Source organism: Sinocyclocheilus anshuiensis, unplaced genomic scaffold (genome assembly GCF_001515605.1).
Source record: "Sinocyclocheilus anshuiensis isolate Anshui unplaced genomic scaffold, SAMN03320099.WGS_v1.1 scaffold394, whole genome shotgun sequence".
NCBI classification, from domain to species: domain Eukaryota; kingdom Metazoa; phylum Chordata; class Actinopteri; order Cypriniformes; family Cyprinidae; genus Sinocyclocheilus; species Sinocyclocheilus anshuiensis.
This window is the reverse complement of record NW_015542343.1, coordinates 149199-168234: the sequence shown is the minus strand read 5'-3', so window position 1 is coordinate 168234 and position 19036 is coordinate 149199. Positions and strand designations below refer to the sequence as shown.

Genomic DNA, 19036 nt, shown 5'->3' with positions numbered 1-19036 from the left:
TCTCTCTCACACACACACACATCACAAGAGTTTTCTGGGCTCTGTTTCTTGTTCTCCAGATTAACCCGAAGCACATGATGCTGGAGCTCGTGATTCACTCGCAGCTCAGAGTCATGAAAGACTTTCTCTCTTCTTTCCTTTCCTCCTTCTGTTCTCCGCCAGAGCTCCATCATGGCCTCTCCACGTCTGGAGACCTTCTGCTGCCCAAACCGCGATCCGGCCACCGAGTTCATCACCGGCTTCCAGCCGCAGCTCTTCAGCGGGATCTGCTCCTGCAGCGCCGCTCTGAGCCTCGCCTTCACCGGCCTGCAGCTGCTGCCCAAACACCGGCCCTTCAGACACGGACCCCCGCACAAACCAGCCTCCTCGCTCCGGATCCTCTTCATCATCAGCGTCTGCGACCTACTGGCCTGCGCAGGTGAACACTACAGGCACACACACACTTTCACACATACTACACACTACAGTATCTCTCTCACACACACTACAGACACACACACACACACAATCTGGGTCAGTCTGTCTGCTTCATAAGATCATTATAAAGTCAACTTTTGTTAGATATTACATGCTCTATCAGACAAATTATGTTTAAATGTTGGATTTTGAAGTTGATTTGCATCAATGAATTTATTATTTTATGTTCACAGCCTACAGTTATTCTCGATTGCTGACACACAATTCATGAAACAATTCACAACAACGTTCTCAGCTACAAACACGATCTCAAAACTACACACCAACTTGTGCAAAACTTCAGACTTCCAGGTCAAATGTCTGTTACAGTATACAGCATAAATAGAGCGGTGCAGATGCAGTAAAATTCTACACTAAAATTCTACACTACTGTAAAGTGATCTCACAGTAGATGAAAAGCACTAGAAGAGGAATGTTCAAAAACCAAACAACAGAACATACAGTAAACACACACTGGAATATACTATCAATTACTGTAAATAAATAAATAAACAAATTCAGCATCCTCTGCTAAGTTGCATTACAGTATTGGTAATATCCTTATTTGTTATACCATAGCAGTTTTTTAGTCATCTTAGAAAACACTTTCTCTGCCTCCCCTAGACAGTCGACTCTCAATGCAAGAAGTGCTTGGCTTCAAATCAATTCAACAGTAATGAGTTTGAGGCTGTGTGCATGCTACAGTATTTACAGTACAAAGAAAATGTGTGCCATTTGTGTTCATTCTGTGAATCTTGAGGTAGTTATATTGTGTGTTTGTGTTTTCTAAATGAGAACCTGGTCAAGCCTGTGCAAAATGATGCTGTTCTTGTGTAGAGTTCTGCAGAAAACAAATTGCAACGTGTGTGAAAGCAGGTGAAATTTGTTGGGGAAAGGTGCATGTCTTTGTTTCGAGAACTGTGTGAATGGTTTGGAAAATTGTGCCAAGATGAATGTGTTAGCAATCGAGAAAAACTGTAATAAGTGTCAAACCACACATGCTTTTCTCAGAAAGTGTTTTTATCAGAGAACACGAAGCTGAAGCCCGGGGAGAAAAGTGGGACAATTTGATATTAAATTCAGGAGAATCTTTCCCATTTCAAATAACATACTGTAGATGTTGTACAGTGTGTTTGTGCTGACTGATATCTGCTGTTTGTCCAGGAATGGTGGTCCGCTCGTCCGTCTGGCTGGGTTTTCCGGATCTGATCAGCAGGATCTCCGCTGGGAACAGCACTGACGTCTGGCCGCAGGTGTTTTGTGTCGGCGGCGCGGTGAGAAAACCAGTCAAGAGCCTTAAAGCTGACCGTTACAACTGCATAAATCAAAGATTACAAGCAACCTTTCAACCTTTATTTAATATTTCATTTCATTTTTTTCTTAGGCTATTTAACATCCAATACTGACAAAAATTAAAAGAATAATTCCTAAATATGTCTAAAGGTATAACATCATGCATTTAAAAAAAACTCACTAATTTTGCCAATTTATTTAAATTATTTAAAAATAATATCTTCTCTACCCATCTAAATTATGGACTTTCTTTTCTCACAAAAATGTCTAGCAATATTTAAAATATGCTTTAAAATGAAAGATTATTCATACTACAAGGAACCTCTCATAAAACATCAACACAAAACAACTCCAAAATAACAGTAACTTACCTATGAACAGCAAAGCGAAATAAAATAATAGATTATTTACCATACAATATTCTATATATATTCATATATTTTCTTCCGAAATGAAAAATAAATAAATGCTAACCAAAATTAAAATAATAATATGTTAATAGGTAAATAAAGTTAATTTTAGGTTCCATAAATAGAGGCACACATCAAACACCAAAACGTTTTGCATTTAGGCTCACAAATAAGTTTTATAATGAACAATTTTTTTGCATTTTGTTTAAAAAAAAAATGCATTTTCACAATTTTTAAATATCAGAAAATTTATTTTGAATTTTTAAAACTAACACACTTTGCCCATTTACTTAAAACCATGCCTTCTCAATTAACCCATTTACATTCTTGACTTTTCTCCTATCAAATAGTAATATTTGGAATATGCAGGTAAGTTCAAATCTTTAAGAATATGTATCTTTCCAAAATTAAATAATTTAACAAAATAGTATTTATTATAGGTTATATTAATTCTATTAATGTCTGTTATTTATTTTATATGGAAATAAAAGGCAGTATGTTTTTAGTCTTCTCTATATAAATATTATTATGTTTTAATCTAATATTTTATTGTTTTGTCAACTGTTAATATGAATTTACAATATAAATATAATAATTTACAATTACAAATATAAATATATAAACATACAATTTTACACAAGTTATTAAGCATTTAAGTTCACAAATAAAAGTTTTATAATTATCAAATCATCGTTTATTACAGTGGAATGAAAACCTTTAAAAAAATCTTAATTTATTATTATTATTATTATTATTATTATTATTATTATTATTACAATTTTTCATAATTTTAAAAAATCCGAAAAATATATTTTTTATTTTTAAAAATCACAATTTGCCCATTTAAATTCAAATCTTTAAGAATATGCATCTTTCCAGTTCAAATAATTGAATAAAACAGTATTTATTACAGGCTATAATTCTGTCAGAATAATGCATATATGTGACCCTGGACCACAAAACCAGTCATAAGGGTCTATTTCTTTTTTAAAATTGAGATTTATACTTCACAGGACAGGACAATATTTGGTCGAGATGCAACTATTTGAAAACCTGGAATCTGAGGGTGCAAAAAAAAAAAATCTAAATATTGAGAAAATCATCTTTAAAATTGTTCAAATGAAGTTCTTAGCAATGCATATTACTAATCAAAAATTAAGTTTTGATATATTTACCAGGGGTGTTGAAATTAATCATTGCATCGATGCAGTAATAATCCATAATCGATTATAGCCTACTGTCGTCATTCGCATACGTGCTTGTCACGCGAGCATTCAAAATGCACCCACTATTTTTAAATCTGAGATCTGGGCACATTTAGGGAAAAGCAAGCTTAGTGTGTGCGCTCGAGACAATCGCGGCGGCTTCACTGCACAGAATATGCGCTGAGAGACACGTGCGCAATGCTGTTATTTCAGTCTTTCACTTTAGATAAGCTGCCACTGTCTATGATCTCATCAGTAATAATCAAACCGCAATAATGCTGAGGAAAAAAGAAAAACCCAGAACTATGATTATCTGTAAACTTTTTCGGAACTTTCGTTGCACTCTTCAGTGCTTTTTGTTTGTCACCCGTTATTACGTTATATTTGCTTGTATGTTTTGAAGCTGTATTTATTTGGTTAAATTCTTAAGAATTGCTTTGATTTGTGATTAATTTGTAATTATTTTTAACTCTTTCCCCGCCAGCGTTTATGAAAAAAGTTGCCAGCCACCGCCAGCGTTTTTGCTGATTTTCACTAAAATTTTACGGCCCCCAGAATATTTTATTGTATGCATATCTGAACATGCAATACATCAAAATAAAGATCAGACCCTCTACTTTCAAACAAAACAATCTGTTTTATTCTAGCATCAAGCGTTGTTTTTTTTTATCAACACTTGAATGTAGGTAGGTTTCATAAAAAAAAAGCAAAATTTTGAGAAAATCGCATTTTTATCAAATACTACATCTGGATCATATTCAGTAATATTATCAAAGCAACGCTGCAGCAGATGGCGTCCCAAAGCTTGCACACTTTCTGGATCCACATTTCACTCGCTAACATTCGGCACTTTTCATTTATATGCTGTTTATTGTTGATCGTATTATTTTTCATATGCATACATACGAGATCGTTCGTTTCTGCGTCTTCCTCGTCTGTGTTTTTGATCGAGTGATTCTAGACTCATTCAGATGTGTAATAGCGCCCCCTAGCGTACAACAGCGAAAACACGGGAAATTCTGTGTTTGGCGGCGAAAGAGTTAAAAGTAGCCTGCTTATATAATTTAATAAAAATCTAATTGAATTGTAAAACCAGTGCCGATTCACACCCCTAATATTTACGGTAGGAAAATTACTTAATATTCTACTGATTTTTGGCATAAAAGAAAAATGGATAATTGTGACCCATACAATGTATTGTTGGCTATTGCTACAAATATACCCCAGCGACTTAAGACTGCTTTTGTGCTCCAGGGTCACATTTGAGGTTTGCGGTCATGAATCTGGTTTTGTGTCTCTGTAGATGTGGATCCAGCTGTTCTTCAGCGCCTCCTTCTGGTGGACCTTCTGTTACGCAGTGGACGTCTTCCTGGTGGTGAAGCGCTCGGCGGGCATCAGGTGCGTCCCATCATGCACCTGTGTCTCCGAGCGCTGCAGCAGATGCTGATGTGTGTTGTGTGTTCCAGCACGATCGTCCTGTATCACATGATCACATGGGGTCTGACGCTGCTGCTGTGTGTGGAGGGACTCGCCATGCTTTACTACCCCTCCATATCCAGGTAAACACTGATTCAACCACCGCAGGATGCAGTTTCATTCCTTTTCTGACATTCTTTAATTCCAAAAGCTCTTAAAAGTGCTGTGAAAAATAATATGAAATATGGTTTTGATGCAAAAAACTATATAAAAAATAAATGATATGGACCTTGTTAATTCAATAATAAATGAATAAAAAAACGTATGATATGACCCCTTTAGTACACTGTTAAAATAATTTGTAAATAAAAATGTATAAAAAAAAAATATTATTTAAAAATAATTGTAAATAAAATGACTGGATATAGGATTATTGGAGTAGATTTTACAAGAAAATACAATTTCAGCCTTTCTACTTCAAAATTAAATAATAAATAAATAATTTCAATTTCAAAATATAGGCGCATCAATTACGTAAGCATGCATTTAAGCTCACAAATAAAAATTTTCCAAAGCTTTTAAAAGTGCTGTGAAAAATATGAAATCTAGTTTTGATGCAAAAAACTTTACTAAAATTATGTGGACTTCATTAATTCAATAATAAATTAATTAAAGCAAAACTTATGATATGAGCCCTTTAGTTCACAGTAAAAATAATTGTAAAAAATAATAATTTGTAAATAAAAATGTATAAAAATAAATATTTTAAATATTATTTAAAAATGATTGTAAATAAAATAAGGATTATTGGGGTAGATTTCCAAAAAAATACTAGTTATGTCTTTCTACTTCAAAATTAAAAAAATAAATAAATACTAAGAAAAATTAAAAGAATAATATCTAAATAGGTAAATAAAATACTTTTTATACATCAGAAAACCGGCACATTTGGCTCACAAATAAAAGTCTTACAAATAATAAATTATTATTCATTACAGTGAAAAGAAAATATTAAAATGTTCTTAAAATCTAAAACCAAACATTTTTTAAAATATTTTTTTTGGTGCATAAAACTTTTTAAAAATTATTATAAATACAACAGATTATTGGAGTAGATTTGGCAAGAAATACTATTTCAGCCTTTCTACCTCAAAAATAAAAATAAATAAATACTAACAAAAATTTAAAGCATAATGTCTAAATAGGTAAATAAACTTTAAATTTCAAAATAGAGGCACATCAGTTACGTAAGCATGCATTTAAGCTCACAAATAAAAGTCTTCCAATTAGCAAATTATTGTTCATTACAGTGGAAAGAAACCCTTAAAATGTTATAAATATCTAAAAAATGCACAAAATTGTGTTTAATTCAACGTGTTACTATAAAAGCCTTCTAAATAACAAATTATTATTCATTACAGTGAAAAGAACACCTTAACGTTTTATAAATCTTATTAAAAAAAAAACAAAAAAAACACAAATTCATGTTACTTTCTTTCTTTCTAATTATTTGTGAAATTTACTAGCAATTTCTGTGAAAACTGTTTCAAAGCAAATCCTGCACCAATTATTGCTAAAGATGTATGTTGCACGTTTAATATGCAAATGAGCAACTCCAAGGTCACGGGTTTGATTCCCAGTAAATGCATGAACTAATAACATGCAAACCTTCAATGCAATGCAAGTCACTTTGGATAAAAGCAGCTGCCAAATGCATGAATGTGAATGTGATCTGACCTGAATGTGTTTGTCATGTGAGCTGTGAGAACGGCCTTCAGCACGCCATTCCTCACTACGTCACCACATACGCTCCCATGCTGCTGGTGCTCCTCGTCAATCCAGTGCTGTTCACACGGACCGTGTCCGCTGGTGAGTAGAAGATAAAAGATCAGTTTAACTTAAAGCAATAGTTCAGCCAGAAATGAACATTTGCTCACCCACAGATCATCCATATGAGTGTGTTTCTTCATCAGGTTTGGAGAAATGTAGCACTGCATCAGTGTCTCAGCAATGGATGCTCTGCAGTGAATGGGTGCCGTCAGAATGAGAGTCCAAACAGCTGATAAAAACATCACAATAATCCACACAAATCAAATCACATCATTAAGAAAAAACAAATCTATCACAGGGTTCTTGCACCTTTTCCAAATTCAAATTCAAGCACTTTTCAAGGTGCATTTTCAAGCTTTTGCAGCACTTTAAACTGTGGTAAATTACATGTTTACACACACACACACACACACACACACACACACACACACACACACACACACACGCTTGAGTTTTTCACTTTAAACCAGATGTTATTGTGCTATTAAAAACCACAGGTTTGGATAGAATATAGCATTGCATAATATAAATAGCCAACATACAGTATATAAATTATAAAATAAAAAAGAAAGAAAGAATTTACAGGGTATCTGCAGAATTTAAAAAAATAATATTTAAGGCTTTTCACCCTGCAAAAATAAAATAAATACTGTATGAGTGGGGTAGGACAATGTCTATTGTAACATATTAAGCCATAAAATGACTTCAAAAAACATGATTTGCATGTATTTCAAATACGGGTTTTCACAAACAGAAAGAGTTGTATAAAGTGACAAACCTCAAATTGAGAAACCTCAGCCTCAGAGAAACAAAGACGGAACGAGTCAAAAGTATAAAGAATTTTCAGAGGATGAATTTGCATTTTCAATAAGCCTGTCTGCTGTTTTTGTTCAGAACGAAAAGCTAATATGCCTTCCAAAGTCTAAAAAATTTAGACGGTAAGACGTGTGTGCTTTAAATTAAAAATATTATTTACACTTTTGACTCATCCCTTTTCTTAAAAATAGTTTAAAGGCTAAAATGTGATGTTCTGTCTGCCACTAGGTGGCGCTTTTGGGACTGCAGAAATACAGCGGTTTAATGGCTGTAGCTACACAAAGCAGCACTGGCTCACAAACGCTACTTTAGCAGACATTATACGTCGGTGAGATGAAACGATAATGCCATTGAAACTTCTCTGAAGGCAGTCGGTTCACTTCAGAGATGCATTATTATAAAAACACCCGCGCTGCGTTTTGACTTTGAAATGTTTATTATTTCACTTTAATCTCGACAGTCTTTAACAGTTTAACTGAGCAGGGGCATTTTTGCTTACGTTTTACACTCTCCCATAAAAAAAGCAGATTTTGCATGCAACTTTACATTATTTTAACCATAATTTGTATTTGTCGTTTTCAAGCCGACGCTGACTTAAGCAGCAACCTCCCGACATGTTTCTCCCGCTCACACTAAAGCCACACACGTTTTAATTTTATGCAAAAAGCATTTCGTCTAGAAAGTGAACTAACGTTATTCAGAAATAAAGCAAATTATTAATCAATGCAATTGCAATTTCAAGCAGTTTCAAACACTTTATCCAAAATGTAAGCACTTTTCAAACCTTGAAAACACTACGTTAAAATTCAAGCATTTTCAAGGATTTCAAGCACCCTGCTATCATTAAGACGTTTTTAACTCAAATACATAGAGTCCATAACACATAATAACTCTTCCTCCAGTGAAAAAGTGTTCTGGTCTGAATCAGGAGAGAAATCTGCACAGATCAAGCAGCGTTTAAACAGCTCTAAACAAATATGTGGCTGGATTGAGATGTGAGAGACAACAGAGATGCACTTTTTCTCTGGAGGAAGCGTTATTATGGATTATGGACTCTATGGTATTTTAGTTAAAAACGTCTTAATACTGGATATGTTTCAGCTTTTGTCTTCTCCAGATGTTAACTGATGGACTGGAGTGCTGTGGATTACTTGTGGATTATTGTGATGTTTTTATCACCTGTTTGGACTCTCATTCTGACGGCACCCATTCACTGCAGAGCATCCATTGCTGAGACACTGATGCAATGCTGCATTTCTCCACATCTTTCAGCTAATTTTACTGGCAATTTCTGAGTGAAAATTGTTTTAAAGTAAATCCTACACTAATTGAGTTCATACATGACTCTGGATGTGATTCATCCCAGATAATCTCATGTCTGTCTGTGTTTTAATGCAGTGACGTCGCTGCTGAAGGGTCAACAGGGAATCTACACCGAGAACGAGAGACGACTCGGTTCTGAGATCAAAATACGCTTCTTTAAGATCATGCTGGTCTTCGTCATTTGGTAAGAAACTCTTCACGAGAAGAGATTCATATCCTCCTCTTTAAACAGTTGTGACGGTTTTATAATCTGAAGGTTCTCTTATAAAAACAGTTCAATCAATAATGAATACATAATCAGTGAAAATCAGTTTTCTGTGCTCTTCATCACGTCAGCTGGCTGCCCAACATCATCAACGAGAGTCTGTTGTTTTATCTGGAGATGCAAGACGATGTTAAAGCCGGCGATCTGAAGAACGTCCGTAACGCCGCGCTCATCACGTGGTTCATAATGGTGAGTATTTCTGTTATGCACCAAATCGCATGACAGCGGGACCTGTGTTATATAACCCTCTAGTGCTCTAGCCTTAATGCACATCTATTGTCACTATTATTTTTGTCCCATCCATTGCTATGGTTGCCACTATTATTTATTATGCTATTTCGAGAGTAAATCCAGCATAAATATGTGAAAGTCATTACCGAAACGTGTATGTGTCCGAAAAACAAAAGTTTAATGCACATTTTGAGTGGATCAAGGGCGTACACTGCATAAAATGATTTTCTTACTCTCTGCCAATGGGGTAAGAAAAATAATCTTAATTCAAAGGCTAAACAAGATTATTTTTCTTGCCCCATTGGCAGATATTTTTGCACGTTTTAAGCAAAAACTAACAAAATTTTGATAACTCTTTCAGAAAACAAGACATAATATCCTAAGTCATTTTACTTGTAAAATAAATGCATCTTACATTTACATTTAGTCATTTAGCAGACGTTTTATCCAAAGCGACATGCAAAAAGCATTTCGTCTAGAAAGTGAACTAACGTTATTCAGAAATAAAGCAAATTATTAATCAATGCAATTGCAATTTCAAGCAGTTTCAAACACTTTATCCAAAATGTAAGCACTTTTCAAACCTTGAAAACACTACGTTAAAATTCAAGCATTTTCAAGGATTTCAAGCACCCTGCTATCATTAAGACGTTTTTAACTCAAATACATAGAGTCCATAACACATAATAACTCTTCCTCCAGTGAAAAAGTGTTCTGGTCTGAATCAGGAGAGAAATCTGCACAGATCAAGCAGCGTTTAAACAGCTCTAAACAAATATGTGGCTGGATTGAGATGTGAGAGACAACAGAGATGCACTTTTTCTCTGGAGGAAGCGTTATTATGGATTATGGACTCTATGGTATTTTAGTTAAAAACGTCTTAATACTGGATATGTTTCAGCTTTTGTCTTCTCCAGATGTTAACTGATGGACTGGAGTGCTGTGGATTACTTGTGGATTATTGTGATGTTTTTATCACCTGTTTGGACTCTCATTCTGACGGCACCCATTCACTGCAGAGCATCCATTGCTGAGACACTGATGCAATGCTGCATTTCTCCACATCTTTCAGCTAATTTTACTGGCAATTTCTGAGTGAAAATTGTTTTAAAGTAAATCCTACACTAATTGAGTTCATACATGACTCTGGATGTGATTCATCCCAGATAATCTCATGTCTGTCTGTGTTTTAATGCAGTGACGTCGCTGCTGAAGGGTCAACAGGGAATCTACACCGAGAACGAGAGACGACTCGGTTCTGAGATCAAAATACGCTTCTTTAAGATCATGCTGGTCTTCGTCATTTGGTAAGAAACTCTTCACGAGAAGAGATTCATATCCTCCTCTTTAAACAGTTGTGACGGTTTTATAATCTGAAGGTTCTCTTATAAAAACAGTTCAATCAATAATGAATACATAATCAGTGAAAATCAGTTTTCTGTGCTCTTCATCACGTCAGCTGGCTGCCCAACATCATCAACGAGAGTCTGTTGTTTTATCTGGAGATGCAAGACGATGTTAAAGCCGGCGATCTGAAGAACGTCCGTAACGCCGCGCTCATCACGTGGTTCATAATGGTGAGTATTTCTGTTATGCACCAAATCGCATGACAGCGGGACCTGTGTTATATAACCCTCTAGTGCTCTAGCCTTAATGCACATCTATTGTCACTATTATTTTTGTCCCATCCATTGCTATGGTTGCCACTATTATTTATTATGCTATTTCGAGAGTAAATCCAGCATAAATATGTGAAAGTCATTACCGAAACGTGTATGTGTCCGAAAAACAAAAGTTTAATGCACATTTTGAGTGGATCAAGGGCGTACACTGCATAAAATGATTTTCTTACTCTCTGCCAATGGGGTAAGAAAAATAATCTTAATTCAAAGGCTAAACAAGATTATTTTTCTTGCCCCATTGGCAGATATTTTTGCACGTTTTAAGCAAAAACTAACAAAATTTTGATAACTCTTTCAGAAAACAAGACATAATATCCTAAGTCATTTTACTTGTAAAATAAATGCATCTTACATTTACATTTAGTCATTTAGCAGACGTTTTATCCAAAGCGACTTACAAATGAGGACAATAAAAGCAGTCAAAACTAACAAAAGAGCAACAATATGTAAGTGCAACTGACAAGTCTCAGTTAGCCTAACGCAGTACATGTAGCAAGGTGTATATATATCTTGATTCAAGAATATTTAGATATTTATACTAGAAAACAAGATAAAAATACTAAGTAAGAAAATATTTTTTTGCAGTGTAGAATTTAGTAGAGAGGCTATGACATGTCCCTTTCAATATCCAGTGACTACTAAATTGTCCCTAGCAATAATTTTGATCAAACAATGAAATATATGTGTATGTAACCACTGTTGTTGTAATTTTGGACGTAGTAAAGACGCTATGACATGATCCTACCAATATCAGACACTACTAAATTGTCCCTAGCAATAATTTTGATAAAAAAATGAAATGTCTGTTGACTGCCGTTATGTCCTCACCAATGCCAAAATCAAACCTACACCCTTGGAATGGATTGTAAAGCCTCAAGAGCGCTCCCTTAATAATCACTAAAAAGCCATCACTCATCTTAGTTCATCGCGATCGATCTCACAAGAGTCCGTTATAGTGAGTGAATCTCTTATTTACATTGCATCTGCACTTTGTTGTGAGATGATTCACAGAACCGCACTGAGGAAAAAACAAAAAAACTCAGTTTTTCAGCGGTGAGTGAATTCTGTTGAACTTAAACGCCTCTGATTGGCCATTGCGTTCAACTGATATGTCTGTGATTGGCCACATTGCTCAACGCTGCAAAATGACGTTGTAAATAGAAACTTTGGTGAAATGTGCGCATGTAATGATGTTGTGTTGGGAAGGTTACTTTGGAAATGTAATAGGTTACAGATTACATCTAAAATTTAATAAGTAGAGTAACTATTTCAATTACTTTATTAAAGTAATGTAACTGATTACGTTTGATTACTTCTCTAAATTTCTAATGTTAAACTTACAGTAGTATTTAACACTGATTACTGTCACTTTCGAAATCCTTCATCACTTGAATTAGACACCACAAAATTAGACTTACTTTGAGATCATTCTGAGGTTAAATACAGTTCAATCATGACAACTCGCGGAAGATTTTAGCATGGTAATGGTTATGACAATGTTAATGTATTTGGTCTTGGTGGAATAGATCTGCTACGCTGCAGCTGCTGCTGAATTGCTGTAGTTGTAGATTATTGCTGCTGCCGCAAGCAAGTAAGGGAACTTGCTACTGCCAATGCATACAGCGATACGGTGCTGTGAGTATTTAAGACATACTGCTGCTGCACAAATAGTATATAAAATAACCCGTAGCAGATCTATACAGGTGGAGCTGGGGAAGGTGGAGGGTTTCAGAGAACTCCGAAAGCACGCTGCAAATGCTCAAATGAATTCTAACCTGCCATTTAAATGTAAAGTAGCAAACTCATTGGCTGCGTATGCAACATGAAACAATCAGCTTGAGCCAAGTCGTTTAACGCTGTGAAAATCATCAGTTATGTTAACACCCACCAGCCTGCGTCATCTAGAGTTTCATGACTGAACTATACATATTTAAAACCAAAACAAGATATAGTTTAATAGCTGTGATACGTTTTTTTGAAATCCAATCTTTGCATATAGCTATGACAGGAAAAATTGGCATCTAACAACAGCTTGAAAAAAACAAGAAAAAGTTAATCTTCAAAAATAAAGCATATGCATAAAACCAAATAGGAAATAAAACGGTTATTAAATAAGCATGTGTCCTATTCTTTGTCCTAAACAAAGAATACTGTTCTTTACTTTTACTTACTTTTGTTACTAAATTGGGCAAATGTCCAATGTCCACTTAATTTGTTTCTTTGCAATGAGTATTTGTTGTATTGGTGTACCTTGTAACGGCGCTATATAAATTAAGCATATTATTATTATTATTAAACTCCTGAAACATTGGTGTCTCATATTTTAGAGCAGTCAATGCAATTTGGAAAAAAATAATAAATCTGTGTGTGTGAAAATATTCAGATGTAACCCCCTTTGTAATTATTAACGTTTTCATAAATAACTGTAGTTTAATTGCACATTTTTTCTCAGTTAATGTAACAGATTACATTTATTTTGTAATTAAATTACGCAATTTCATTAGCCTACATGTAACTAGTTAACATGTAACTCTCCAATACTGCATTTGGGTTAACTCACTTGAGCAAGATTCGTTAAACGCATCTCTGTCCTCAGGGGATCCTGAACCCCATGCAGGGGTTTCTCAACACGCTGGCGTTTCACGGCTGGACGGGGCTAAACGTGGACTTCAGCCGGCAGAGACGGCGTGAGCTGCCCTGGGATTCGGCCTCCACATCGCTGGCGGGTGGATATACGCCCGTCGCCGGATCGACGCTGCTCTACCAAAGCCACGTGCAGGAGATCAAGAAGAACCTGAGCACCAATGGACAGCAGCAGCCCTCAGATGCCATCAGTGTCCTGTCTGAAGGTAACGGACTGCAGCAGGAACATTGAATTGGGCTTTTGAATGCTGCATCTGTAAATTAATGAAATAAAATACATGTTCAAATGGGACCTGAGCTGTAAGAAATAAAGACTATAAACTACCAACATTTTTGAAAATCTCTTCTGATCCCCAAGGCTGCATTTATTTGATCACAAATGTTGTGAAAATTGTGAAATATTATTGCAATTTCAAACATTTGTTTTCTATGTTAATATATTCATTGCGTCCATTCGTTTTCGTCTTCTTTCTCTATTGAGTCATACCATAGAACCGTATGGTAAAAAGTTATGAAATTTGGCACACTGGTTGAGGAAAGTATCAACATTAAACACACCAAATTTGGAGCCTCTAACTCAAACTCTCTAGCGCCACCAACAGTTCGGAGTTGCGGTCATGTTTATGCTAATACCTTTTGAACTACAAGTTCTAGAAATTATTTTTCCCCTTATTCCTTGGCTTATGAAATTTAAATTTGCATAATTAAATGTAAATTTCTATGGGTCAAGATTTTTTGCCATTTTCAATTGTATGAAAAACATACTTTTTTCAAACTCATCCTAGACTGTTTGTCTGATTTTCACCAAAATTGGCTCAGATCATCTTCAGAACATGCTGGCAAAACGTTACAGAATTCAAGTAGATCAGTCAAACCATTTTCGAATAACACGCAAATTAATTCTGCGAAGAGCACGCCAAAAATAGACGCGAGGCTATATCTACACAACGCTTTAGCATATTCAAACCAAACTTGGTGCGTGTTATAACAACCATGACCTGAGGGTTTCTGCACAGTTTCGGCACAGCACCACCTAGCTGTCAGGAGATATGAAAATGGCTATTTTTGCTTATAACTTCTGAACGGTTTGGCTAAACTGGTCTCTTTAGATTTTAAGCATTATAAAGAGACGAACGGTATCTAATTTTCTCGTGCCAGCCATTTTGGGCATCAGCTATTTTGAATTTTGTTGTAAAATACCATATTTTATAAACACATTGGCGTATGGTCATGCCAAGAATATCAATACCAATTATGCCATAACTGGCCGAACTTTCTGTCTGCTGTTTTGTTTTTCTTTGAACCCTTATTTCATATTACTAGTGATTGTAGTTATGGTTTTTAATTTTGACAAAAATCATCTTCAAAATCAAATGTCTTTAATGACTTATTGTTGCACTTAATCTAATGCTTGCGGCCTTGCTTGCTTCTGTAGTGCTTGGTCCCTTAATTTCTACTTGCATTTATATTTTATTTATTTTTTATTTTCTGTGATGCGCAGCTGAATTTTCAGCATCATTACTCCAGTCTTCAGTGTCACATGATCTTCAGAAATCATTCTAATATGACGATTTGCTGCTCAAGAAACATTTCTGATTATTATCAGTGTTGAAAATATTTTTGTTGAATCCGTGATGTTTTATTTTTCAGGATCAACAGATTAATAAAAAGTTCAATAGAACATTTTTTAATTTTAGATAGAAATCTTTGTTTTGTTACATTATAAATGTCTTTGTCTTTACTTTTGATCAATTCAGTGCAAACTTGATGAATAAAAGTATGATTTTTTTTTTTTTTACCCCAAATTTTTGAATGGTCGCAGCATATTAGAATGATTTCTGAAGATCATGTTACACTGAAGACTGGAGTAATGATGCTGAAAATTCAGCTTTGATCAATGCAAAAAATTACATTTTACTATATATTCACATATAGAAAACTACGGTGGCCGAGAGAGCTCAACGCACTGCAACGTCAAAAAACACATGCAAATAGAAAAAGCACCAGCAAATTAAGAAAACATATTCATCAGTTTGACAGCACATGTGCTGCAAATGCTCACAACACAAACAAAGAAACACGCAAGTAGCACAGACCACATTAAAATTCCCCCTCAAAATGAAAATTAACCATGTTTTTTATTAATTACCATTTGTAAAACTACAGTTGTACAAATACCATGGTTAGTGTAATAAATCAATGGTTAATTTGTGCATGGCTACCATGGTTTAACTAAAGTAACCATTTTTTGTTTCTATTTATTTTTTATATAATAAATGTATTAATTAATACATTTTAATAGTAAAACCATAGGCTATGGTTATTTTTTGTAAGGTAAGTTAGCCAGCTTACATTCACAGTTACAGTAATTGTGTATTTCATCAGCTTATTTAGGCTAATAATAATAATATACATATTATTATTTATAATATTTCACAAATTCAACTGTATTTTTGATTAAATAAATGCAGCCTTGGTGAGCAAAAGAAACATCTTTCAAATGCACTAAAAAAATCTTAAATATATCTTACATATATAAATATATTATAAATATTTATCTTAAAAATATTCCAGACTTTCGACCACTAGTGTAAATACTAAATAATAAATGTACATATTATGTATAATATATACTGCTCTGATAATCTATATTTCATATGATTCAGCCGGTGAATCTTGGATCTGTTCTACAGGAAGAAACTAAGTTAAATGCAAATAATAAACACTACTAACCATATAAACATACAGTTAGGATAGCAAAATAAACCGACTTACCACAGGAGGAAAAATACATCCCATATTATCCTTTGTTGTTGCAAATTAAGTATTTTCCCATTTAAAATATCCAAATTTCATTAAAATGTTAAACTTACTTGACAAGAAACACTTTATAAGATATTATGAATTGCTTTTATGGACTGTATCTTGTATACAAGTGTGTTTTGTCACTTGTTATAAATGTGTTTATACGTGCATGTAAAAATATCTGCCAAAATACACTCAATATTCAAGACACAATTATGAAAAGTCTTGATATCTAATAGAGTGATGCTGCTCAAGTAAATGCAATTTGGAGATTTTTAATTGGAAAATAAGATATATACATACTCAATAACAATTGGTCTTAGCTGTGTAATTTGTCAAAATACCAAACCAACCAGCATTATTATTTTTTCTCTGGGTTTGACTGGTAAACCACATCTGATGTTGTTCATGCATTAGATTCTCCTTTTTAGTCGATGTAATAAAGCACAACCAATTAAGAGCCACTGTTTTTTATATACATTTATATATATATAATATATATATATATGATCCTGGAGCACAAAAGCAGTGTTAAGTCGCTGGGGTATATTTGTAGCAATAGCCAACAATACATTGTATGGGTCAAAATTATAAATTTTTCTTTTATGCCAAAAATCATTAGGATATTAAGTAAAGATCATGTTCCATGAAGATATTTCGTAAATTTCCTACCGTAAATATATCAAAACTTAATTTTTGATTAGTAATATGCATTGCTAAGAACTTAATTTGGACAACTTTAAAGATGATTTTCTCAATATTTTGACTTTTTTGCACCCTCAGATTCTAGATTATCATATAGTTGCATCTCAGACAAATATTGTCCGATTCTAACAAACCACACATCAATGGAAAGCTTATTTATTCTGCTTTTAGGTGGTGTATAAACCTTAATTTCTATATATATATATATATATATATATACACACACAATATATAAACAGCATTAAAAATGCAACATCAGGGATGAAATTAACTAGTCTTCTCTATCTCATCTCATAGATTCAGAGTCTAGTACAGTAGAAATCCACATATCCAGTGAGCAGCGAGAGTTTGAGGATGTAAAGCCAAACAGAGCATCACTGGAGATTTCTTCAGGCTGAACGTGCCGCCGGCCTCAAACACGCTCTCTCATACTCTCCAACTTCTGATTCACAAAGACAAAACAAGCCTTCATGCATTTCTACAATCAATCAATCAATCAATCACTTCTGTCTCCTCGCCTGTTTGTGCTGTTGAAGGTTTCTCTGAAACACATAATTCAGCACGAAACTTTGATTTGAATCAAAAGTGCAAATATAATTTGTCTTTAAAATGTCATTTACCAAAGGATCACACTGTAAAAATGCACTATTATACAGCACAGAGATTGTGTAGACATAGCTGTTGCTGCTTGTTTTATACTGAATTAAATTATACTTATTAAACATACTTCATTTTATGCTCTCATTAAAGATGAAGCGTGTCATTTTTTGGTTTAATTGGTAGGTTGACATTGACTGAATGTGGCACAAATTAATTCATTATTTAGAGACCAAAATGAATATTTTACCACTTTGGCAAAAACATAACGCACTCTAAAGGTAAAAACAAAAGTTTGGAATATTTTAGATTTTTGGTGTTTTTAAATCAAGTCTTTTCTGCTTACAAAGACTGCATTTATTTGATCACAAACGGTAACAATTGTGAAACGTTATTATAATTTGAAATAAGTTTTCCATGTTAACGTTTTTAAGTGTAATTTATTTGTGTGATGCAAAGCTGAATTTTCAGCATCTTTGAAAACTCATACAAAAATAAAAAAAATATTAAAAATAACACTTTTATTGATCCATAATGAATTAAACTAATCAAAAGTAACAGTCAAGACATGTATAATGCTACAAAAGATTTCAAATAAATGCTGTTTTAACATTCTCACAAAAAAAACGGCTATTTTACAATTCTAATAATATTCCACAATTTTTACTGTATTTTTAACAAAATAAATGCAGCCTGGGTGAACACAAGTGACTCTTTCAAAAATATTAAAACATTTTAATTATTCCAAACTTTTGACAATTATTCCAACATTTCTGTCATGGAGTTTCACATGCAAGATGAATGAATCAAACACGACTGATTATAATATCAAAATAGTGTGATTTATTTGAGCCTCTGAATGCGAGACATTGAGATTCAGTTTTGTCCACGAAACAGATTTCAACTTTATACTTGGCAGCAGGTCAGAAACACGCCAGAACATGCATCTCTCGATGTGCCAAGATCGCGACGCAATTCTGTCTGACACAGACGATAAGGGCTTCCGGAAACCCACGGCACGCAGAAATGCAACGCTTTCCATGCATTAAAAAAAAATCCTATTAAAACCCACTAGAATTGGTTTTATTGATAAAAAAGAAACTTCCATTGTCAAACGCACACGACGGTGCAGTACGTACTGTACGAAATTAACACTGCACCAGTCGCGGTTAAATAGCGATGGCATCGATCACTGCTTAAAGTTTACAGCAGGACTAACCAATCAGTTCCTCATCGAACTTGGTCATCAAACACAAAGCTCAGTAGACGGACATACGATAAACGTGTTAGAAAAACACGTAACATTCACGTGTCCGCTGAAAATGCATCTAATTCAGACGAGATGCGATTAAGTGATAA

At 34.2% G+C, this 19036-nt stretch overlaps 1 protein-coding gene across 1 annotated transcript; it reads left to right on the top strand.

Annotated features, from left to right (window-relative positions):
* The first annotated feature begins 86 nt into the window (after nucleotides 1-86).
* gpr143 (G protein-coupled receptor 143) lies at nucleotides 87-17878 on the top strand. The gene is made up of 9 exons (XM_016489755.1): nucleotides 87-418; nucleotides 1621-1730; nucleotides 4668-4762; nucleotides 4831-4923; nucleotides 6540-6649; nucleotides 8825-8933; nucleotides 9086-9203; nucleotides 13524-13776; nucleotides 17378-17878. Exons 1-9 carry the CDS (start codon nucleotides 172-174, stop codon nucleotides 17476-17478), a joined length of 1236 nt encoding a protein of 411 aa, XP_016345241.1. The 5' UTR covers nucleotides 87-171; the 3' UTR covers nucleotides 17479-17878.
* Nucleotides 17879-19036: the final 1158 nt, after the last annotated feature.

Coding starts and splice junctions, on each gene's coding strand:
- gpr143 (XM_016489755.1), top strand. CDS start 172: ATGGCCTCTCCACGTCTGGAGACCTTCTGCTGCCCAAACCGCGATCCG. Junction 419..1,620: donor CGACCTACTGGCCTGCGCAG/GTGAACACTACA, acceptor CTGTTTGTCCAG/GAATGGTGGTCCGCTCGTCC. Junction 6,650..8,824: donor CACACGGACCGTGTCCGCTG/GTGAGTAGAAGA, acceptor GTTTTAATGCAG/TGACGTCGCTGCTGAAGGGT.